This window comes from Tupaia chinensis, unplaced genomic scaffold (genome assembly GCF_000334495.1).
Source record: "Tupaia chinensis unplaced genomic scaffold, TupChi_1.0 Scaffold000056_1, whole genome shotgun sequence".
Taxonomy (NCBI): Eukaryota; Metazoa; Chordata; class Mammalia; order Scandentia; family Tupaiidae; genus Tupaia; species Tupaia belangeri.
In genome coordinates, this window is record NW_006159514.1 from 1,271,265 (window position 1) to 1,295,730 (window position 24,466).

The following is a 24,466-nucleotide window of genomic DNA, read 5'->3' on the forward strand; positions in this document are numbered from 1 at the left end:
AAACATTATGCTTTTACACAGCATTACATCTGCTTTGAAATACACATAACACTGATTTTTTTTTCTTTTATCTGGTATTTTCACTCTCCTCTTACCAAACTTGTTTTCAAGATGTAAATTTACAGGGGATGCTTAGATAGTTTAATTGAACATCAAGGGTAATAATCTAGCACACTGTAACTATTCAAAAGTTTTGTAGTCATAATTATGTCTGTAATGGTCTAAAATCTTCAAATACTATATTAAATTATACTATTAAATATACACAAAATAGGAACGGGTTTTTCAATTAGTAGATATAAAAGCATTAGACTTAATATATGAAGATAATTTTATCATCTTGCTCACAAGGTAATCACTTCTACTTCCAAGATGGTTATTACACATAGGATCAGAATCAGAAATACTTATTTTCAGCCCTCATATATATTCCCTTATTTGAAAATGTTAATGACCTTCTATTGCACAAATGACAGTTTTGTTTCTTCCCTTTATGTCTTTTAAATTTACAGATCCTTGACTTGACTTTTAGAATAGCTCTAGTGATCATCATAGACCTGAAATTTATTTGTAAACTCTCAAGTGTAAAACTGGGCAGAATTCATGTTGTTCTTAACATGAGATCAAGCCAAAACTGAAGGAAAAACTAAAGAATTTTAATGTAACTCATCCAAACTAAATTTCCATATGTCAAACTTTAATCAGCAATGACTTTTACTGCTGTTTCAATGCCTTCTATTTTTACTAATTATTCTTTTGAGGTTGAATCAGTGAAATGTGCTGAACGTGTGGACTGCAAGCAACTGGATTTTTCACATAGGAAGCACAAACTCACATCTTCTCCCTCTCCTTATGCTGCCTTCATTTAACATTCTGAAGGATGATTACTGGAGTTCAAGGATCATATTTAGCTCTGTTTTAATAAAGAAGAAAAAAATACTTGTCTCATGACTAGGATAACCAAAAACTATCTGGCTAATTGGGCAACTCCCAAGTTAGTAGGAACTCCTCCTAAGACTTATCTTCTCTTCTGCAGGGAACAGAACAGGTGCAGGCTAGGGTACATTTACCTTGTTACGCAGGTAATGATAATATTGTCTAAAGAAAACTGGAAGAATGGTAAAATAAGAACAATATCTTTATATGTATTAAGAGTTAAACAGGCTATACATTTTCAGTTAAAAGTTTGCTTAGCATTTTTTACACTAATCTGTAATAGAAACACAAAAATTCAATGGGAACATGAAACCAAGAAAATAAAATCATGGAAAAAAAAGGTCATTTGTAAACTAGAACCAATTTCTGATACTATATCCAAATACAAATCTTGTATATTATACATGAGATTAAAAAAAAAGATGATCACATATTTTGGCCTAAAATTATGTTTTACGTGACACATTTCACTTCTCATTAAGAAACATCTGGTATAGAGGATACAGGGCTTCTTTCTGTATCTCTTCTTTCTTTATTTTTGTCTTTTTCTTAGCCTCACCAATCAAATTTCATTCCCTAAGAGCCATGTTACACATGTCCTCATCAATGACCCTCTCCTTAACAACTGGAATGAACCTGTCCTTCTATGTGCCCCAGCATTTTATATTCACATTACCATCTCCAGACATCATTCTAAAAAACCTTCAGATAAAATAAAATCCTCACGACCTTCTATAGTACGAGTTTAAAAAATAAGTCACAGAAATCTGACATCAAGACTTCCTCTGGAATTTAATGGAGAATATGTCATGCAGACAATAAAAAGGAAGATTGGACATAGCTGCTGGAGTGTTTTGCTGAGAGTCTCATAGGTTACAATTACTTTCCTCTTTTTAACAAGTTCTGTTTTGGGTACCTTCTTCTTCCCCGTTATCACATACCATCTGGTAAACATAGCAGCTGAAGACCCTGTTAGGCTTCTGTTCTATGTGTAGCACCAAATCTCTGTCAAAGTAGACTTCATGGCTATATGTCTGGAACAAAAACACAATCATACAGAATCTCCTTTTCATATAACCCTAATCCCCACTGCATCACTAAAATGTCATACAGTTACAGTAGAGATCTTCAAATATTCATTTACAGGCAAGATAATTGCCAAGAATAGCTTTATTTTTCATGATTTGTGGAAATAATAAAAAGAGACATGTATACAAAACATAGAAAATGATAAAAAGAGCCCTAGACACAGGAATCTGGAACCCAAATTCTATTGCCAACACTGCTGTATCTACCTATACATTGTTAAATCCCTCAGGTTCTGCACTGCTAAAACAAGGCCTGCATAAAGTATTATCTGTTCGTTATAATTTTTATTATATTCTACAACAGTTTTCAAGAGTACTTGAAAGTCCTACAAGCTTAGATATCGTCTCTCTAAGATAACTGTGTAGATTCATTACAGTGCACTTTAATTTTTTTAAGATGCTCTCAAACTTATGGTTAGGAGAAAATCAAAGACTCTGGTTAGGAAATGGCATGTCACAGAAACAAACAAACAAAAAAACAAACAAGCAAAACAAAAACACAAAGTCTTATCTTTAAGGCCACTGGTAAAGAGGCATCCCCAAGTACTGAGGAAAAGGTGGCTTCAGATGGACTCATTTTTCCTGGTTATAGGAAATGACTTCTCTCATGTGGTCACTGGCATAGGTGATTCTGGACTGACATGAACACAGTAACATCTACTCCAATGAACAGCACCTACAGAGATAACTCTTCCAACTTTGTGTTCCATGGACTCTACTTACCACATCCCATGACTCCACTAGTGGAATGCTTTTAAGTAAAGTTCCATATTCATTACAGTGGAAATCCAGGTGTGCCTTTCCTTCGGCATCTATCTGAGTAACAGCTACCACAGAAAGCAAATCCAACTCATCTTCATAGTCCACAATTTTGAAAGTCTTGGGGGAGAGATGAATAAAGCAGAAGAAAGGAAAGTCAATATCCAGTTAGGACTAGCCCTGCATGTATAGTTGAACTAGGTTATTATTTACGAAGATGTAGTAGGAGAAAAAAGAACAAATGGTGGAAAAATAGGTAGAAGTATGTCTCTACTTACATGTTTGATAAAACTTCAGCCCCGAGATTTGTAAGAGTGAAGCAGTATCCTAAAGATTTCAACAAACAGAATCATCTGTTTGTAGATCTCAGTTTTAAGTATAACTGAAATTTTCAACAATGATACCAAACCAGAGATGCTCTAATTTCAAAAGAGTTATTCACCTAATGCCTCTAACATGTGTACTCACTGAATCCCAGATAGGATTAAATATATAACACTCAGTTCTGAAACCCCAAAACTGCTCTGTAAGTTCTGAAGATTCTTACATTAGAAAAAGTCCTTCTAAGAAGAACTGATAGCTCATCACATAGTATTTATGACTCTTAGCTGTCCTCTTTGTTTTTTTTTTTTTGAAAATCTTGTTTGGTACCCTCAAGAGAGCAAAAATGACTGTTTAAACTTGAGGGAGAATATGAGGAACAGAAACCCAACCCAGAGAATAGAATGGGGACAAGAGAGGTTAGGTAGAAGTGATTAATGATGGTGAAAGAAAGAAAAAACTTAACTCAAGAATTCTGTCTCAAGGAATAAAAACCTGGACTTCCAACAGTCTCAAAGGGAAAGAAGGTCAGTAACAGTCATTCAAGAATGAACCACAGGAAGAAATATCTTGGCTGAGTGCCTGGTATCAACCTTACCAACAGGCATAGCAAGTTTCTTAATCACAACGTATGAATTCTTTTTACATTTGGGCAAACCATTCTTTAATTCATTTCTGTTTTCTGTCTGTATCACTTTATGACATAAATATTTACATGGATCTATTACCTGTGGTTTCATTTTATTTACTTTTCTGCCTTAATCTTAACAATGGTCAAACTTCAAAGGGTGACTTTTTGGGTGAGTGTTAATGACTATATAGATTTAATCACAACCTCTTTCATTTCTTTTCCTTTACAGTTTAAATAAAATAAAGTTTTGTTGTGTAATCTCATGATGTACAGAATCTACTTTTTTGTTACCATCTCCCCACCCTTTAATTACTCATGCTGACATTTGGTATTTGTAGTATGTCTTTCTTAAAAATAGTTTTATATAGAAGACAGGGAGCTTTCTGCTTTGTTCTCAACAGGGTTTTGTAGTCCAAAAGAATATTTACTTTTCTTTTCTGAGAAGAGCCACATACTGGGCTAACTCCAACCTATTTTATTATTTATTTATTTATTTTGGGACAGATGTTTTGCTATAGGGTGCATGTGCTCACTGGAGAGACAGAGAAAGACAGAGACAGAAAGTGAAAAATCACCTCCCCAGGGGAGATGGCCATACTGCAATCCCTTCTCCATTCTCCTCTAGGGATTTTGGGCACACAAGGATACAAACCTGGTATGAGTTTTAAGCCACCAGGACTGACCTCAAACTGGGTCAACTACATGGGAGTCCAGTGATGTAAGATGAATATGCCATCTGCTGGTCCTCCTTCAATCTAGTTAAAAGATTTTTAAAAATTGACCTTGGAGGGGCCAGCAGGTGGTATGGTAGTTAAAATGCTGAATTCCCACATGGGCAGTCATGGACCTGGTGGCTTGAAACTCACACCAGGTACATGTTTGTGCATGCCCAAAATCCCGGGAGGAGAGTAGAAGAGAAGAGATTGCAGCATGACTATGCCCCCTGAGGGGGTGAGTTCTCACTTTCTCTCTTACTGTCTCCCTCTCTTCATTTCTCTGGTGAGCACACTCACTAGAGTCAAAAACAAAACAAAAACAAACAAAAAAACTGACACAGTGAGGCTACTCAAATTCTACCTGGAGATGGTCACAGAAACAACATAGTTATATAGCCTAAATAAATTTAGTATTATGAAACAATCATACATTTGAAGCATGATAACTGTTGATTTTGTAAGTGCTTCCAATGTCTCTTTAAAGGACTGAGTTAAAAATCTATTGGCTCAGTAACTGGTAATGTCATGATGAGGTCTAATTTGCCATATCCTCACCCCCTCTTCCTCTGTCCACAAACACAAGCAAATATATCATGTCTAGTAAGGAAAAAATAAGACAAAAGCAATAAAGTCATCAGAATATAACTCAAAAATTGTCTATTAGATTTCCCTAGAAATGTGCATATCAACAAATAAGCTAACAGTGTTGTCAAATTATTTCAGTTCTATGAACTTTTCTGCAATCAAAATCTTACGAATAATTTCACTAAGAAAAGAGAGGATGCTGGGGCTGTACTGGGTGAAATACCAGGCATAATCCTACCCACTCGGTCTGCATAGAACCCCTCATCGCCAACCTCTACTGTAAGGTCCAGGGAGCATTAATTTGAAATTTACAGTGCAAGTATGTAATTGATTTGATTAGTTATCTCTGGGTAAAATAATACCTCTTGTTCTGGGTCGTCATCCAAGAGAGTAAATTTTTTTTTTACCACCCGTCCAGAAGCTGTAACAGTGAGTAAATTTTCATTCTATCATGTGGAAAGAAATCAAAAGATATGATTAAATTCTACTATATGCAGTCAAAGACAAAATTATGTTAACAAATTTGGTAAAATTAACCAACCTTTCTTTAAAATATGGAATTCTCTCCTCAAATGAGAAAATTCTGAGTCAGACTTCTGATCCTTCAGTTAGTAAAAGAATTTTAATGTAGTTTTTAATGGATAAAATACTAGAATAGGCAAGAATAAGCAAACTAATTAAAAAGTCACAGATTTGTTGCTGTGTTCACCTTTCTAACTTTTGCCTTAGTATATTATAGCAAATTTAAAAAATGGATCTGCCTTTAGAAATTTCTCTTCTCATTAGTTTTATGTTTTTAATTCATACATTAAAGAAAAAGGACCATCTAGAGTTAAAATATGGTAATTTTTGAGATATATATATCTTGCATGTTTGCATAGTTAGACCCAAGGTTGATAATTCATCAATAAAAACTTTAAAAGTCTACAAAGTAAACAGAAATAAGTGAAAGGTAAACGCAATATAATTAACTCTCTTCAAATTTCTTATGTACAAGGAACAAAGACTAGCTACCTATGTAGATAAAATGAACCATCTTTTGTAGGGCTGTGCTATTGTTTTCAGCCACATTCAAAGGCAAACACATTTGTATATTATTGGGTCATTACAAAAGTTATGATGCATTTTTGTATTAAAATACAGAAAAATATGTCAACCTAATATATTCTTATACCAAGAGGCAATGACAAAGGATTTGAAAGTACTTCTGAATGGGACCAGCACATGGTGTGGTGGCTAAGGCACTGACGGTTTGAGTTCCAGACGCAGCGGCTTGTAAAACCATGCCAGGCGTGTGTGTGTGTGTGCCCAAGATTCCAACAGGAGAATGGAGAAGGGACTGTGGTGTGGCCATCCCTTTTGGAGGATGATTTCTCACTTGCCCTCTCTATCTGTCTCCAGAGAGGACACGTGCCCATTAGCAAAGACAAATTAAAAAAAAACAAAAGTATTTTTGACTTACTTTGTTCTTCTCCCTATTGGCCAAAATGACAAAATCTTCAGAGATCTGATGCTGGGAACTATTATTTTCTATTTCATTTAGCTTTAAAACTCTGAAAAGGAAAAAAAAAAGATTCTAAAACCTGTCCTCAAAATACAAAGTGCCAAAGCTGAACTAAAGAATAAAACTAAACAAATGAAAATTATAATAACAGCACTGAGTTAGTTTGCCCCCCCCCATTTAGTCTACAATGCTAATAACTGATAAAATGTCCATAAACTCCTTCAGTTCAGAGATTTTGTTAAACAGGAAAACATAGTAACCATGACAACAGGTGCTACTGAAGTAAGTACTGAAGCTGCTTGCTCAGGCCTAAGTCATCTTCTAATCTGGCTTCCAAACAATTACATAAGAGAGACTGAATCAGCAACTAAATGTAAACTGACAGTTTTCATGAGAGTGTAATACTTACAAACTGCAACCAACTTAATACTTTTCTGTTTTCTCAAGATTAGTTGTATTTAAAGATTTGGGTTTTTTGAGTACAAATAACTCATGCATCAAGTTTATTAAGGATGAAAAAATAAAGCAACTTGCTCAGAGATCTGTTTACATTATCAAAAATCTTCAAAGGCACAATGTTCTCAAAGCTCAAAGTCTCAAATGCAGGCAGAGAACAGCAGGGAGAAGCAACTACTGTAGCCTGGGAGAGTCTGAAGTCTTAGAGTTGCCAGAGACAAAGAAATCAGTTAACACTTAAAATTACTCAATTAGTAATCTTAATTAGTGCCAAGATGTAAAAATGTCTATTTAAAAAACCTGACAACAGGGTACACAGTCCTTACGGACCTTAGTTTTTTAAAACTCAAACTAATGTTTGAGTGGTAACAAATACTAAAAAGGTGGGCGGTAACAACCATTAAAGTAAGGTTTATTGAAGCTGAACCACAGTTTAAGATGCTCTGTAAAAGTTCATAACGCTATTTCATTAAATGCTTTCATTCTCCTTTCATAACCCTATTTCATTAAATCCTGTCACACTCCTACATCCAGAAAGACATTAATTATCATGAAACATAAAGAATAAGGAAGGTGGGACAGCAGGTGGTGGGGTGGTTAAAGTGCCGAATTCCCATAAGGCAGGTTGGTGTCTTAGTCCCAGACCTGGTAGTTTGAAGATCACAACAAACAAACATACAAATAAATGTTAAAAATAAAAAAGGCAGCCATTGCCATTTTTATTCAATGAATGCTTACTGAACATCTACCCTGTGAGAAGGAGTGTGCTCACTGTCAGGGTTATAAATGTGAGCAAACAGACTTTCCCTGACAATACGGAGGTTATGATACCAAAGCTAAATATTTAAACAAATAATCACACAAACAGTTCATGAAAATGCTCTAAGTGCTACAGAGGAAGATTAAACAGCAGGTTTAATAAAAATATGTTAGAGTGCTAATATGGGGTATTAAGGCAGGTTTCTGTGAAAAAGTGACATTTAAACTGGGCCAGTAAATATGAATAGAAATTAGAAAGGAGAACAGGTAGGGAAAACAGACTCTACAAGGAACAGCTCTTCAGCTTTCTGAATACACAGCATGGATGAAGTAAAACATGTAGGAAGAAGGACTTTCAGGCCATGCTAACTATGTAGGTTTTTACCCTAAGAACAACATGAAGTCATAAAAGGGTTAAAAGTAGTAGAATTCACTTGATTAGATTTTTGGTTTTGTTCACATTTTTATTTTTAATTATTATTATTATTAGAGGCAGACTCTTGCTATTTTGCCCAGGCTGGCCTCGAACTTGTGATTTTACTGCCTCAACCTCTTGAACAGCTGGTATTACAGCCATGTACTACTGTGCCTGGCTATTCGTGTTTTTAAAAATCACTCTAGCTGGATATTGAACTAGAGTTGGAAGAGATGATTCCGGTCTCAAAACAGCCACCCAGTCACCCTCAGCCCGACTCCAGCCAGCTGTCACCATTGCCACCACTGGAGGGAGGAGGGTCATGATCCAAAGGAACCGAAGCGGTTGAGAAAACTGTTTACTGGTGGTCTGAGCTTTGGAACTACAGGTGATAGTTTAAGAGAATATTCTGAGAAATGAGGGACACTCAGATTGTGTGGTAATAAGAGAGACTTGAACAAAATGTTCCAGGGGCTTTGGTTTCGTAACTTAGCATTAAAGAGGTAGATGCAGCAATGTGTGCTCGGCCACACAAAATTGATGGACGTGTAGTGGAACCAATGAGAGCTGCTACTAGAGAGAATTCTGTAAAGCCTGGTACCGAACAATGAAGAGAATTTTTGTTGGTGATATTAAAGAAGATACAGAAGAATATGATGTGAGAGACTACTTTGAAAAGTTTGGCAAGTTTGAAACCACAGAAGTTATGAAAGAAGACAGAGTGGGAAAAAGAGAGGATTTGCTTTTGTAACTTTTGATGATCATGATAGAGTTGATAAAATGGTTGTTCAGAAATACCACACTGTTCATGGGCATAACTGTGAAGTGAAAAAGGCACATTCTAAACAAGAGATGCAGTCTGCTGGATCACAAAGAGGTCATGGAGGTGGGTCTGGCAACTACATGGATCATCGAGGGAACTCTGCAGGTGGTGGAGGTAATTTTGGTCGTGGCTGACACTTTGATGGAAGAGGAGGCTATGGTGTAGAGGTGGTGGCAGCACAGGTAGTTATGGAGGTGATGGTGGTAACTATGTTGGTGGTCCTGGTTATAGTAGCAGAGGTAGATATGGTGGTGGTGGACTAGGACATGGTGGAGGATATGGTAGCAGTAGTGGAGATATGATGGTTACAATGAAAGAGGAAATTTTGGCGGTGGTAGGCACAGTGGTGGTGGGAACTATAATGCTTTTGGAAATTATAGTGGACAACAGCAATCATATTATGGACAAGTGAAAGGAGGCAGTTTTGGTGGGAGAAGCTCCAGCAGTCCTCATGGTGGTAGCTATGGATCTGGTGGTAGACGTGGTGGATACGGTAGCAAGAGGTTCTGAAAACAGCAGAAAAGGACTATAGTTCTTAGCAGGAGAGAAATCAAGGAGTTGTCAAGAAAGCTGCAGGTTACTTTGAGACAGTCATCCCAAATGCATTAGAGGAACTATGAAAATCTGCCTCAAAAGGAATGATGATCCATAGAGAAGTTACTGCAGCTTCAATAGGAAACCCTTATTCAGGACTGTCATAGCCACAGTTTGCAAAAAGTACAACTACTGATTAATGCAATGTAGTATCTATTAGATGTACATCCCTGAGGTCTTTTATCTGTTGTAGCTTTTTCTTTTTCTTTTCATTACATCAGGTATGTTGCCCTCTAAATTGTGGTAGTGGTAGCAGGAATAAAAAAAATAAGGAATTTTTAACTTAAAAAAAAAAAATCACTCTAGCTGCTGAGAAGCAAACAAACATAGGAAGAGCAAGAGTGAATTCTTTTTTTTTTTTTTTAGAGATTTTCACTATAGGATGCGTGCGCTCGCCAGACAGACAGAGAGAGACATAAAGACAGAAAGCGAGAAATCCCCCCCCAGGGGGGATGGCCATGCCGCAATTCCCTTCTCCTCCATTCTCCTCTTGGGATCTTGGGCATGCAAGCACACACGCCTGGCGTGAGTTTTAAGCCACCGGGTCCAGGACTCAAACCGTGGTCGACTACATGGGAGTCCAGCAACATAGCCATTACGCTAACTGCTGGTCCCGCAAGAGTGAATTCTGAGAGCACTGTAAGTAGGCTATCATTTTTTTTTTTTTTTGAGAGATTTTCACTATAGGGTGCGTGCGCTCGCCAGACAGACAGAGAGAGACATAAAGACAGAAAGCGAGAAATCACCCCCCAGGGGGGATGGCCATGCCACAATTCCCTTCTCCTCCATTCTCCTCTTGGGATCTTGGGCATGCAAGCACACACGCCTGGCGTGAGTTTTAAGCCACCGGGTCCGGGACGCGAACCGTGGTCGACTACATGGGAGTCCAGCGACATAGCCATTACGCTAACTGCTGGTTCCCAGTAGGCTATCATTTTAAGCCGGGCTAGAGATAACAGTGGCCAAGGGCAGAACTAGGCAGACTTAAGAAATATTTAGTAGAAAAATAAACTATACTGATAGGAAATAGGGTAGATATGAGGGGACTTCAAAAAGTTAACGGAGGGACTAGCAGGTGGCATAATGGTTATGTTGCTGGACTTCCATGTAGTCAACTGCAGTTCAAGTCAAGAACCAGCAGCTTAAAACTCACAAGGACATGTGTACGTGCATGCCCAAGATCCCAAGAGGAGAATGGAGGAGATGGGATTATGGTGTCACCATTCCCCCTGGGGGGTGATTTCTTGCTTTCTGCCTCTCCGTCTCTCTCAATCTCTCTGGCAAGTGCATGCACCCTATAGCAAAAATCTCTCTAAAAAAAGTTAATGGAAACATGAGATTTAAGCACAAGTGTATTTTGCTGTAAAACTTTCTAATTTCATGCATAGTTTTTTGGTAATATGCATTCTAGACCCACTTTTTGAAGACTCCTTCCCAATGTGCAAGTATGTGACAGAGGATGTATGCACACACACAAAAAGTAATGCACATGCATGTTAAAAGATATGTATACTTATGAAAGACAAGTACATGAGCTATTAAGAATGACTCCAGATTTCTACCACGAGCTTAAATGAGAGGTTTGGGCTAGGATATACATTTTGAAGTTTTGGTATACATATGATATTTGAAGACAACAGAATAAATAGAGTTATGCAGAAAAGGAATGTTGAGTAAGAGGTTATTCAACAATTAAAGTTGGGGTAGAGGAGTTAAGAGCAAGAAATTGTAAAAAAAAAAAAAAAAAAAAAGACAGATGAGACAGGAGGAAGTATATTCAGGGAAGCCAAATGAAGAGTATTTCTAGAAAGGAGAGGTCCACTGGGTAAATGTGGGTGTCCTGAGAGCAAACAAAGTAAAATGGGTTATTTCAAACAATCTGCTACCTTTCCTATTTAAGGCTGTCTTTCAGAACAGGGACAGATCTTCTCTCTCTAATCCCAAAGAATTCACTAGGACCTGATGAGGAAGGGCTAATCTGTAATTCCCTCTCCCTCACACGTTATCCCTCAAGAATTTACTTGAATGTACTCAAATTCACAAACAGTAATGAAGAAGCTGAAAGAATAAAGTCAGGTTTTCTAAATGTGAGTATCTGAGGAAGTACCTTACAATAAGCTAATTGTTCCCATACTTGGTCAATAGTTACATGGCAAAAATAAGATGCCAATAAGTGCTACCAAAAGCTACTTTTGACTTTAAAGTAACTAATAAAAATACTCACTTGACCTGATTTGGGCCAACATGTATTATTCTACCAGAAGAATCAGGATGAAAATAGATCCAGTCAGATTCTAGAGAACAACAATCCATTTCTTGGATCCCATTTTTTGCCTGAAGTTGGAATAAATATTGGAAACAAAGATTAAGGGAAAAATCAAATAATTTCACAAATCTGACACCATTTCCAAATTTAATATCTATAAGTCAAAGTACAGGGAAGAGAAAGGCTCAAGCTGCTGAACTGAACAGAGATATACATGAGGGCTGAATTAGGCCATTTGAGAATACAGAACATTTAAATTCAGAAATTCATAGATTTACCCTATTCTATACATTGTATCTCACGAATATTATGCCATGATGTTACTATATCTCCAGCACCTACTTTGTGTCGGAGACTGCATTAGATGTACTGTAGTCACTACTTCATTTGCCCTAAAATAATGCTCAAAGCAGGAAACCCACACATGAAGAAAACAGTAAGTGATTTGTACCTACTGCACTAACGCTGTGCCCCTAACTAAATAGCAGATCTGACTCCAAATTCTGTGGACTTTCTATTACATAACCACCATAGTGATGGACTTGCAATTTCCCATAATGCTGTCCTCCCTTTCCTATTCCCAATCACCCTATGACCCAAAAATAAACATGTAACCAAACCTAAAGACTCAGACAGGGGCTATATAATCTCCTTAGATGATTCAAATATTAAACTCTAATGTCTGAGGAAATGAGGTAATACTGACAAGCATTCAAAGCAAGAAGAGAGAGATATTTCACTGTAGCATATATAGACATTACAATAGGAAAAAGATAGTTCTAGAATATGTAGTCATTGGTTTATAGAAATAGTTTACTTCACACACAGGAACACTGGGAACCAACACCAGTGGATATGTTAACTTCATTGGATTTAGCCAGTCATTTAATTTCTTTAATTTCTTCAATGTAAAATAAAATGAGACTATCTTTCCTATTATATACTCAACAAAAGTTTTGAAATAATAAAGCTTATTAATTCCATTCTTATATAGGGGATGTCAACAAGTTCATGAAAATGAAATTAAATGTAAATTTATTTTGATACAAAAAAGTTCTGAAACCTATGCATAGTATATAAGCAATTTCCCCTTTCCATGAACTTTTTGATAGCCTGCTGTATACTGACCATACTCTGGGTATCACATTAAGCAATCACACCTGAGAAGAATTATACATAATTTGTACCATCAAGAAGCTCATAGTCTAGGGGGAGCAGAAGCATAAACAGAAAATAGTAAGGTAGTGTACAAAACAAAGATTGAGACATGCACAGGATAGTGTCAGGCACCCAGCAGAATTTCAGGATGGAAAAAAGCTTGAACTAAGTCTTAATGGATAAGCAGAAAATAGTTAATCAATAGAAAATAGAGATGGCAAAATCAAAAGGTTAGAAATATTAATCCACATGACATGTGTGTAAATAAATATGAGTGGCAGTCACAATTAAATTGAGAAGTACAGTGCCTAGCCATGTGAGCCTGGAGAGGTAGGCTGGAACTATCATAAATGCTTTATTGGTCATGATTTTTTAAAAAAAATATTTATTTAATTTTATTTATTCATTCATTTTATCTTTTAATTTGACCAGAAAGACACACAGAGAGAGAGAGAGAGATTGAGAGAGGGAAAGTGAGAAAGCTAGTCACCAGGTCCAAGATTCAAACCATGGTTGGCCATGTGGGAGTCCAGCGCCTTTATCCACCACACCACCTGTCGGCCCCTATTGGTCATGATTTTTAAAAATTTGGAATTAAATACAAATATATATCAAACTAGTGAATAAGTTTCAATTTTTCAAGGATTTTTATAAGTATCCTAATTAATTCTAAGAGGAATGGTAGTACTCTTACATTGTACATGTAAGAAAATTAATACAATTAAACATTTTGATTGTAACCATTGAAATTAGAGTGTCAATGATGGCATTAGCTCCAGATGGTCCTTTGTTTAATATAAAACATGTGCATATCATAGTTATCTTTCTTTAGGAGACTATTATTTTCCTTATAATATCAAGTCAATAATACCTAGAAAAAATTATCTTTCTTTGCACTAAATACTAGGCAGCATTAAAACCAGCTCCTATAGTTTTTATTATTTGTTCAAATGCTAGATTTTAAAGCTCAGTTTATTTGATAGAGAAAGCTATGAAATATTTTCTGAAATGCTAAGTTTGGTCACTTATGGGGTTATCCACTCTTCTGTCTGACAGGCAGGGAGGTAACGCGCATAAGCATCATTACAAGGCAATGTCACTGCAATTAAGCTATCCAGCAAAAAGACGGAAAACTACCTTGGGATTTGGCAATTATTTATGAATATGCTGAAATACAGATTTTAGCATAAATGTTATAATCAGTTATAATAAAAGGAGAGTACACAATAGGTGTGCTTGAAATAGATGTTGAAGGCTACTTTATACATACATACACATATATGTTGTTTCATATGTATTACAAAACACACATGTGTGTGCTATTAGTTCTTTTATAAGAAGAATATGTGTTAAATGTCCAGAATGTAAACCGTGCAAAGGATGACTAGATGCAAAAGTGAAAAAATGAATGTGACAGCCTGGTGGGTTGAAGGATGTAGCTAGAAGGTGAACAATCAAACCAAGACCTGTCACAGAAAGAAACAGTCCCCAGACAGTCTATTGTAAAAATGGATGTTGGGACCAGCAGATGGAGTAATGGTTATGTTGCTGGACGCTCATGTAGTCAACTGTGGTTCGAGTCCTGGACCTGGTGACTTATAACTCATGCTGGGCACATATGCGTGCGTGCCCAAGATCCCAAGAGGAGAACGGAGGAGAAGGGACTGTGGTGTGGCCATCCCCCCGTGGGGTGATTTCTTGCTTTCTGTCTCTTTGTCTCTGTCTCCCTAGCATGTGCGCTAGTCCTATAGCAAAAATGTCTCTTAAAACAAGGAAAAAAAAAGGATGTCACAGGACTAGGCCAAATAAGAGCTGCCACATGTGACAGGTAAATGAGAAAATGTAACAATGATCCTTCAAAAGAAAATAAGAAGACTATACACATTAAGCCCTGGTGGCCATGACATGAAAGAAGTAGATAAATTCCCCCAAGACTATTCTGATCTTCAACATGGTAAAAAGTGACCTATAACTTCAGAAGCCACTGGAGCCAACAGTGACTGATTGAACAAGGTTGTGGAAAAGATTGGTGTGAAATAAATGGAGCCTACCTGAAAAAAAATACGTTCATTGGGTATGGCAGGAGGTTCCATAGATTAAACTAAACTAAACCAGCAACACAAAACAAAAATGAAAATCCCTCCACAAACTCACTCTTTTGCACTATCTCAACCACCATACTTAATAGGCTGCATCTTATTTATCCATGTTTGCTTTCTCTTGAGAACATAAACAATTTGAGGGAAGAGAATATGTTCTCACCATGTTTGGTTCACAGTAGGCCCTCAATAAAGGTTTATTAAATGAAAAATTAACACTTAAATAATTTTTTAAAAGAAAAGAACAATGAATTCAAGAGGTATAAATTTCCACTGTCTTATCATCTACCATTTCTTCCTACTCTGTCACAAATAAATTAAGAAAATCTTTGAAAATTCAGTGTTTCAGTGCCTACAATGTGACCACTAGAGTTCTATCTGGTTCTACTCTGGAAGACAAACAGCAACAAAGCATGCAGAAGCAAAGCCAAAAACACATTCTGCTTGCAATTTCAGAGACAGTCTGAATATATTCCATCAACGAGTCTCACTGTGATGATTCGGAGATGTTTTGGATGGGATTGGTGAGAGGGAAAAAAAAAAATTAGTGCCCTAAGGATTTTCACATGTTAATGTTTTAAAATTCGAGGTGATACACGAGTGTTTGCTATATTCTCTGTATTCTTCTGTATTTTAAATTGTTCACAGTGAATAAAAAGGACATTTTAAGGAATGGGGGCCTATTAGAGGATAAATAATTGCTGATATAAATTTACTACTACAGTCTAATCATTCATGATTTACCAAGGAATTGTCTTTTAGGGCACAAATATGGAAGACTCCTTTCTGTTTCTTCTTATTAGGTGTGATGATGTAGTGCCAAGGATGGCCTCCAATCTGAAAAGCATTCTCCAGGGACGACACCTCAAAGAGTAATGGTGGAGTGTCTGTGGAGACGGCCAAAAGGAATTTATTAGCTTTTCCATTCTGGTGGCTTTTGACCATTTGTTAACTGAATTCAACCTTTTTTTGTATATATCATCTATGTATTACCATTAATGAAAAGTTATTATGCTCAAAGAAATAAGATACAATCAGGAAAGAAGTTTATTGTTAAGAAAAGAGAGAGCTTAGTATGAAACAAATATTGGGGTGTAAGTCAACTTTCTAGACATCTATTTTCAGGGTAAGTATCTGTGGTCTGCAGGTGAGCAGAGATAAAAAGTGGGTTGAAGGTCCTTATAAAGGCAAAAAATGACAAAGTATACTTAATGAAAGCAGGTAGCATTGACTGAGCATCCTCTATGTACAAGACTCTGGGTAGATATTATTTCTAACTCTCATAACAATCCAGGAAGCTGATTAGGGCTAATAATTCTTGGGTCAGATAATGTGGTGGTTAAGGTGGCAGGATCCTACATGGTCGACTGTGTGGGTTGAGTACTGGGTATGGCAGCTTGAAATACTGCTGTGCCTCTGTTTGTACGTGCCCAAAATCCCAAGAGGAAAATGCAGAGAAAGGGACCATGTGGCTGTTCCCCCCTGGGGAGTGGTTTCTTACTTTCCTTTTCTCTCTCTGGTGAGCACACACACTCTATGGCAAAAGCTAACTAAATAAGTAATTCCTTCAACTGTAAGGAAGAGATCTTCAGTAACCTAGACTAATAGGTATATACTCAGCAAACTTTACAAGATCAGTCTTGTTTAGGGTTTCCACTGAAGTGATATTAGTCACAGTAAATGCAACCACCTAGCATAAGGCTGTCACAATATAAGTTTTATTAAAGGGTAGACGCTACTGCTGGTATTATCATTAGACAAATAAACATTATCAGAGATATGCAGTCTGTCTCTTTCGGAAACTGACACCATAAAAATAAATTTTTGTTGGTGCTTCTTAGTCTTTGATCACCATTTTTAATAGAGCATTAGATATCCATTCATATACACATAAGTGGAAGGTACTGCAGTTTTAGAAGACCAGAATTCCTTTTGAGCAGCCCTTGAGAAATGGTCTATCGGACAGGTGACTAATCTATGACTCCCTTAATTACCTAACTTGAGAGTTTAATTTTGGTTTATGAGGTCAAATTAGTAGGGGTTTCTCTTAGCAAGACTTCTCTTGTAAGAGTCATATGTTATATATAGAAGGATGTATACTATCAGGCCTCTTCATAAGGATAATTTACTACATAGAAGAGAATGAATAATGAAAAGTGGTTCATAGGGCCAGTCAATGGCATGGTGGTCAGGGCAGCTGGATCCTACACAGTAGGCTGTGAGGGTCAAGTCTCACACCAGGCAGCTTGGAGGTCACATTGGGCACATGTGTGTTCATGCCCAGGGTTCTGAGAGGAGGGAGAGGTGCAGAAGGGACTGCAGTGTGGCCATCCTCCATAGAGAATGCTTTCTCTCTCTTTCTCTCTGGCAAGAATACATGCCCTCTGGCAAATTTAAAAAAGAGTGGGGGTTCACAAACTCAGTTTTGAGGAGAAAGAAAAGATAGGTATAAACATATCAAATATATTTAAGCTTATGTTTTAACTTTTTTTTTTTTTGAGAGTTTTTTGCTATAGAGTGAGTGTGCTCACCAGAAAGACAGAAAAACAGAGAGAGAGAAAGCGAGAAATCACTCCCCAGGAGGATGGCCATGCCGCAATCCCTTCTCCTCCATTCTCCTCTCGGGATCTTGGGCATGCACGCACACGCGCCCAGTGTGAGTTTAAGCCACTGGGTCCAGGACTCGAACCGTGGTTGGCTACATGGGAGTCCAGAGACATAGCCATTACGCTAACTGCTGGCCCCATAACTTTTTTTTTTTTAAGAGAAATTTTTGCTATATCATGCATGTACTAGCCAGAGAAACAGAGAGAGACACAGAGACAGAAAGCAAGAAATTACTCCCGGGGAGGATGGCCATGCTGCAATCCCTTCTCCATTCTTTTCTTGGGATTTTGGGCACACATGCACATACACCCAGCCTGAGTTTCAAGTGGCTGGGTCCAGGACTTGTACTGTGGTCGACTATGTGGGAATCCAGTGACATAACCATTACGCCATTTGCTAGTCCTGTGTTTTAACTTTTTAAGAATAGGGCAATATCCTTAGCAAATACAGGTCATTTTTAAGGAATAAGAAAAAGATGAAAATTTCAATAGAAAAATGGGCAAAAGGCACACATTGGTTAAATTAATAAAGAAATACAAATATCATATGTGATAATATGGTAACTACCAAATAATGGTGGATGAGGAAAAGAAATAGTATAAAAAGTTAAACTACAGAGTTTGAATTTGGGATTAAAATTTAATTAGGTATGCTAAAGAGAATCTAAAGTAGGCATCCAAAATTTAAAACAAATGCATGCAAGCAGTTGTATTTCTAAGAGTAATCTTTCTCAGTGGTTACTAAAATGGCCCCAATGTAGCAAAACTCTGCCCACCACAATTCAGAATGGTCCCATTAACCTCCCTCCCAAACTTGACCCCAAATTCTTATCTATAAACTTATCCTCAATTAAAATGACCTAGATGTTTTCAGAGAGTAGGTCATTCCATGTTTTGTGGAAAGGAAATTTTAGGATGGTCCTGGACTATCCTGTCATTGCTAGAAAGGATGTTCATGAAGATGTCAAGGAGTAGTGTTAAAAGAATACCAGAAGGGCTGGCAGGTGGCATGGTGGTTAAGCATGGTGGACTTCCACATGGCCAACTGTGATTCAAATCCCAGACCTGGAGGCTTGCTTTTTCACCCCCCGCTCCATCTCTCTCTCTGAAAATATTAAAATAATAATAATAAATAAAGTTAAATAAAATAATTATTAAAAAAAGATTACGAGAGCCAGGAAATGGGGCTTCTATTGGCTACCCCACATTAGTAAGAAAATAACAATTATGATAAATGACTATAGTATGAGTTTGTAAAAGGTCAAATAATGACACTTCAAAGGACAGTTTTAATATGAAATATACAAAATGATTTGCTGTACTGCTTATGAAAGTAGGACTACATAAGATATAATTTTTCTGTAACTTTCAAATGTATCAGGTAATTAACTTTATATGCTTCTTCAATTAAGTTTAAAATATTGTTTTATTTAAAATATTTAGGTATGTGTTAAGCAAAAATACAGGGTACAGAAGAGATCATAAAATACTATATTTGGTGTAAGAAATATGACAATATTGAAGGTATATATGTATACTAATTTGCTTATTTTATAAAAATAAACAACAGAAGGATAAACCAGAAACAAAAAATATACAGTTTTGACCTTTTAACTACATACACATTTTTCAGCTTCAACAATAAAATCTAAAGGGAAAAAACAAACCCCAAGTTGAAAACAAACTGTATCACGTTGATAACCTAATCATACAGAAAATTATTTCAAATTACCTTTTTGAACACAGGACTCTCATAGTACACTTACTGGACTGGATATGAAGGAGAAAAGGAATTGCAGAGAAATTTCAATGTTCACTCCCATACTTCAGTTTTAGTATTAACTGAACAGTGGACTATGATTTTAAGACTATCATATGTATATTATAGGATAAGTTTAATTAAGAATTAAGATGTTAAAAGAGATACTAAAAAAAAAAAAGAAAGAAAGAAAAGGCCTTAAAATAAAGACAACCAACTGCAATGAAAACTAGACTAGATCTTGGTCTCTGTTGCGAGTTGAATGTGTCCCCCTGAAAAGATATGTTGATTCAGGCAATGATTGTTAATTATCACATGAATATTCTTGTACTACTTATAATCACAGAAAATTAAAAGCAACCTAAATGACCAAAGTAGGAAATTCGTTAAATAGATTTTAGGTCACCTATAAAATGGCACATAAATTAAGTTCTTAACACCTTACGGACATATACAGGCACACACACACACAGATACTTTCTGGCGTAGGTGATACAAGCACTACATTTTAAAAGTAACAAAAGATACAATGGGGGCTTCAAAAGTTAATGAATTTCAAAAGTTAATGGGTTTCAAAGGTTTTTTGCACTAAAATAAACTCATATTTAATTCCATTTTTCCACAAACTGTTTGAAGTCCCTTCATATAATGAAACCAAGCGTTCCTTTCATCTGTATTTCCTCAGAGATAATTACTATTTATCAGGATTTGTGTGTTCTTCCTGATATTCCAAGCAATTCTCAAAGCATATGCATATATATACTTTTTTAAAAGAATTATTTTACTTAACTTTATTTATTCATTCATTCATTTATTTATTTCAATTTGACCAGAGAGGGAGAGAGCAAGAGTGAGAGGGTGAGAAGAAGAGAAAGTGAGAAAGCAAGTCACCAGGTCCAGAACCTGAACCATGGTCAGCCATTTGAGAGTCCAACACCCTCAACCACCACACACCACCCGCCAGCCTCCATATATATATATATATATATATATATATATATATACTTTTAACATATGAGTATGTATATTTCACACAAATGAGGCTTTTACACAATTTTTAAATTAATTTTTCGTTTCTTCTTTTTTGTGTGTGCTAGAGGTCCTATATGTATTCTCACCAGGGAGACACAGAGAAAGGGTGAGGGATAAAGCACTTCCCGATGGGGCATAGTCATGTTGGAATCTCTTCTCCATCCTGCTGAGATTTTGGGCACACACACACTTGGCAGATCAAGCTGTGTGGGGCTAGATCCGAACCATGGTCAGCCACGTGAGAATGGGCTCCCTTAACCACCAAACCACAAGGCCAGCCCCAAATGAATCTTTATGTAAATATTTATGTACCCATTTGTTCTCAAGCTGTACAGTTAAAAAAAAGTAATTATATGTGAACTACATAATAGAGCTGACTTTTTAAAAAGTGAGCTATGAAAGAGCATTTACAGTATGATTCTTTTTCATTTTAAACATAGAAACATATACATTATTAGAAAAAAAATGCCAAAGTGATATCAGTTTAAATTTTCTTTCATTTATCTTAATTTCCAAATTTTTCTGTAATCAAAATGAACTGCTTTTATGCTAAGAAAAAGTTATTTCAATTGAAAATAAACACAGCTTTGTACAGATCTTAATGGCATTAAAATAAATCCAGGGAAACAAACAGAATTTCAGTCTCTACAATTTGAAATAAACACTCAAAATTTCCAGTATAACATACTACTTTTCTTACTCCAATGTTCAAAAATCAATGAATTATATCACTTTAAAATGACAATCTCAGGGACCAACAGATGGCATAAAGGCTACGTCACTGGATGCCCATGTAGTCAACCCCAATTCGAGTCCTGGACCTGGCAGCTTAATGACAAGAGCATGTGCGCACATGCCCGAGATTCCGAGAGGAGAATGGAGAAGGGATTGCAGCATGGTCTTTTCCCCCTGTGAGGTGATTTCTTGCTTTTTGTCTCTCTGGTGAATGCATGTACCTGATAGCAAAAATCTCTTTTAAGAAAATGACAATTTCATAGATCATGTTTTCAAACATTATTATTTTACTTTTAAAATGATTATTTTTGACATAGGGCACATGCACTTGCTGGAGAGAGAGAGAGTAATCTGCCTGCTATTACATTACCAGTTAGCAGCAAAGTGCTACTCTTAGTAGTAGACTAAGATGCTGATCCCAAATTCAAGCTTCTACCTTCAGGGACCAAACCACAGCACAATCCTTCTGGCTCTACGTGCTTTGCTTTTATCACACTGTTGTCTTTACTTATTCTCTGTATTTTAATAAGAATACTACCATTTTGAGAAACAGTTTTTACGATAACTCAGTACCACTGATGGCTAGTTTTAAAATTATTTCATAGATTCCTATTAGCTTATTAATTAAATATATGAGGTATTACTGGTGCTGAATTTTCATAAAAGTGCCTAATTCAGCCTTTCTCTGGTATCTAAAAACTTGAGTAATTTTAGAATATTTCATTTGAACTTCATGAATAACTTAAGTGTCTATATTGAATTCTCAACTTTTACAATGTCATATATTGACTAAAAAGTAAATTTTCCATTTCTAACAGTTACATTTTTCCTTTGTTTTTTGATCTGTTAATGATATATTAAATAATAATGGTACAAAATAAATCATCCTATTCTACCTGTATTAGAAAAGCTTACAGTTTCACCTAAAATATATTATTGGATGGAAATAGAAGGAAATGCCCTCAACATGATAAGAAATGAGTCTTAATAATCTAAGAATAAAAATAAACAGATACTAGGAAAATAAATTATATTTTTACTTTTACTTCACTCGTGTGATTTTGATATCTATTTGTAAACAATAAACAATCCTTGGACTCCTCAGATGAATTCTAGCCATGGTTTATTTCTTTTAATATATACCACTATATGTGAGTAGCAATTGATTTCTTTTTCAATAAACTGAATTTGATAAGCTAGTTAAATACAGAACATTTTCACTATAAAGATCTGTGTATAATTTGCTTTGTCAATCATATAGTTTACCAGGAAGTTTTCACTCTATGTTCAGATGAAATGATAAATAGCATTTTCCTTAGGAAACAGTTTTCTTAGAGATGAGTGAATTTCACAGAATTACAAAATATTAGGTTTTAAGGGAGTTAACATAGTACCATCATTTTCCAGATAACGAAATCAAGGATCAGAAAGGTAAAGTGACTTGCCAAAGGTCTGTGCCCAAAAAGGCCCAGCATTCCCAGGGCTTTGGTTGAATGAATAACTGGTAGATTTTTCTTGATGCTTATTTAATAGCAAAGACTATACTGTATAGGAGGAGTAAAATAAATTTGATCTGTAATTAAGTAAGAAAAACATTTGGATGATTACCATTAATAATTATTTATATGACTACTTATTTCTTAAGGTGAAAAAATAGCAGCCGTACCTGTGATTTTAATATTACAAGGAATGCCAAAAGGAGCCTCTCCTACAGTTCCAGTAGTCCCACCCCATCTGCATGCACACCCTAAGTCAAGTTTCTGCTGCATGAACTAAAAACAAAACAAAATAAAAAGGGTGGCTTTAGCGCCTATTTATTTGCTGGCTGGAGAGAAAAAAAATCAAATCATATGTATATGACAGAGAAAATGTCTATTCAAAGGCCTTTCTGTTTACTTTCCCCACCCCTCCCTTAAAGGTTGTTTTTCTGCATTTGTATGGTTTTGTAGAGTTGAAATCCATATGCATGCCCTCTTAATAAAACAAAACAAAACAAAACAAAACCCTATTTCAGTTCAAACCTCAAGCTAGTTATAATAAAGCAAATTTAATTTTTTTCTACCTGTTCAGTGATGGCTTGGAAACTATAGAGTCTGACCAGTCCTGAGCTGTACATCACAATCAGTATTCCATGAGACAAAGTAGCATCTGTAACATTCCCGAAAATCTGGAGGAAAAGGAAGATATCACCTGAGAAAAGACCATAAGGCCAATCCTCTAAGTGTTCACAGTGATTTGTACTTTTTCCTAATATTCAGGACACCACAACAATGCTGCTGCCCAGCATTAAAACTTAATTACGATTTAGCAACTTGAGGATAAGATATTACTAGGGGTGAACAGTAAGCCACTGGAGTTTCAAAGCAAGGCATCAATGCAAATGCAGCACACACCTCTCAAAAATAATTACAGCAGGATTTATTTGCTTTATTGTTTCATCAATATCTACTAATAACAAATCCTGGGCAGATAGCGTAATAGTTATGTCACTGGACTCCCTCTGGAGGGATGGCCACATAGCAATCCCTTCTCCTCCATTGTCCTCTAAGGATTTTAGGCACACACACACACACGCCCAGTGTGAGCTGTAAGCCAGAGGGTCCAGTACTCGAACTGCAGTCGACTACGTGGGAGTCCAGTGACATAATCATTATGCCATCTGCTGGTCCCAAGCCCATTACCCCATGTTTGATTTTTTACCAAATGTGTTAAAAGACTGAACAGAGACAACACAGCCAAGCTGACCTGGAGTAAGGCTTTGACTTATGGTTTGCTCCCTTTCTGTTTTTATTCTGCACTGGATCCTGTCATGATTCTCCATGAAACTCTGGAGAAGAACTTAATTCTGTGCCTGTTTTAATATCTGACAAAAGCCAACATAGGCAAATATTCACAGCAATGAAAGAACAATTAGAAATGAAGTAAAAAATATCAGGTACCATTTCTATTCAAGACAGATTGCTTAATGAAGATTTACTACCTCAATAAATGAAATACATTCTGAGCCTGGCCCTTGGTAGCCTTACTATACACACTAGGTAGAAGATGTACTTCAATCCCAAATAGCCAAAATTAAAACCAAATCCCTCAAATGATTACCTTAGACATATAAAAATAGAAAAATAATTTAAGACTTTGCTAAGTGTTCATTCTTATTGTAAAATGTAATAAGCATTAATTTACTTGCACAAAGAGAACAATTAAATTCCTAAGTTGTGCTCTTT

The 24,466-nt window shown here is 36.2% G+C and overlaps 1 protein-coding gene across 6 annotated transcripts in view; it reads right to left on the reverse strand.

Moving 5' to 3' along the window:
* Positions 1–24,466, reverse strand: part of DCAF17 (DDB1 and CUL4 associated factor 17) — a 129,187-nt gene that overhangs the window by 82,152 nt on the left and 22,569 nt on the right. For 3 of the 6 annotated variants that reach the window (XM_006141484.3, XM_006141481.3, XM_014592086.2), the window contains exons 7-14: positions 23,305–23,409; positions 22,909–23,014; positions 15,855–15,997; positions 11,812–11,921; positions 6,499–6,589; positions 5,399–5,482; positions 2,748–2,903; positions 1,710–1,970 (exon numbers count right to left, since the gene is read on the reverse strand). In XM_006141484.3, the coding sequence (XP_006141546.1) occupies positions 1,830–1,970; positions 2,748–2,903; positions 5,399–5,482; positions 6,499–6,589; positions 11,812–11,921; positions 15,855–15,997; positions 22,909–23,014; positions 23,305–23,409 (936 nt within the window). In that variant the 3' untranslated portion in view covers positions 1,710–1,829. Of the gene's footprint in view, positions 1–1,709; positions 1,971–2,747; positions 2,904–2,929; positions 3,111–5,398; positions 5,483–6,498; positions 6,590–11,811; positions 11,922–15,854; positions 15,998–22,908; positions 23,015–23,304; positions 23,410–24,466 lie in introns of those variants that run through there. The other 3 variants (XM_027776063.1, XM_006141483.3, XM_014592088.2) reach the window with 3 other exon arrangements.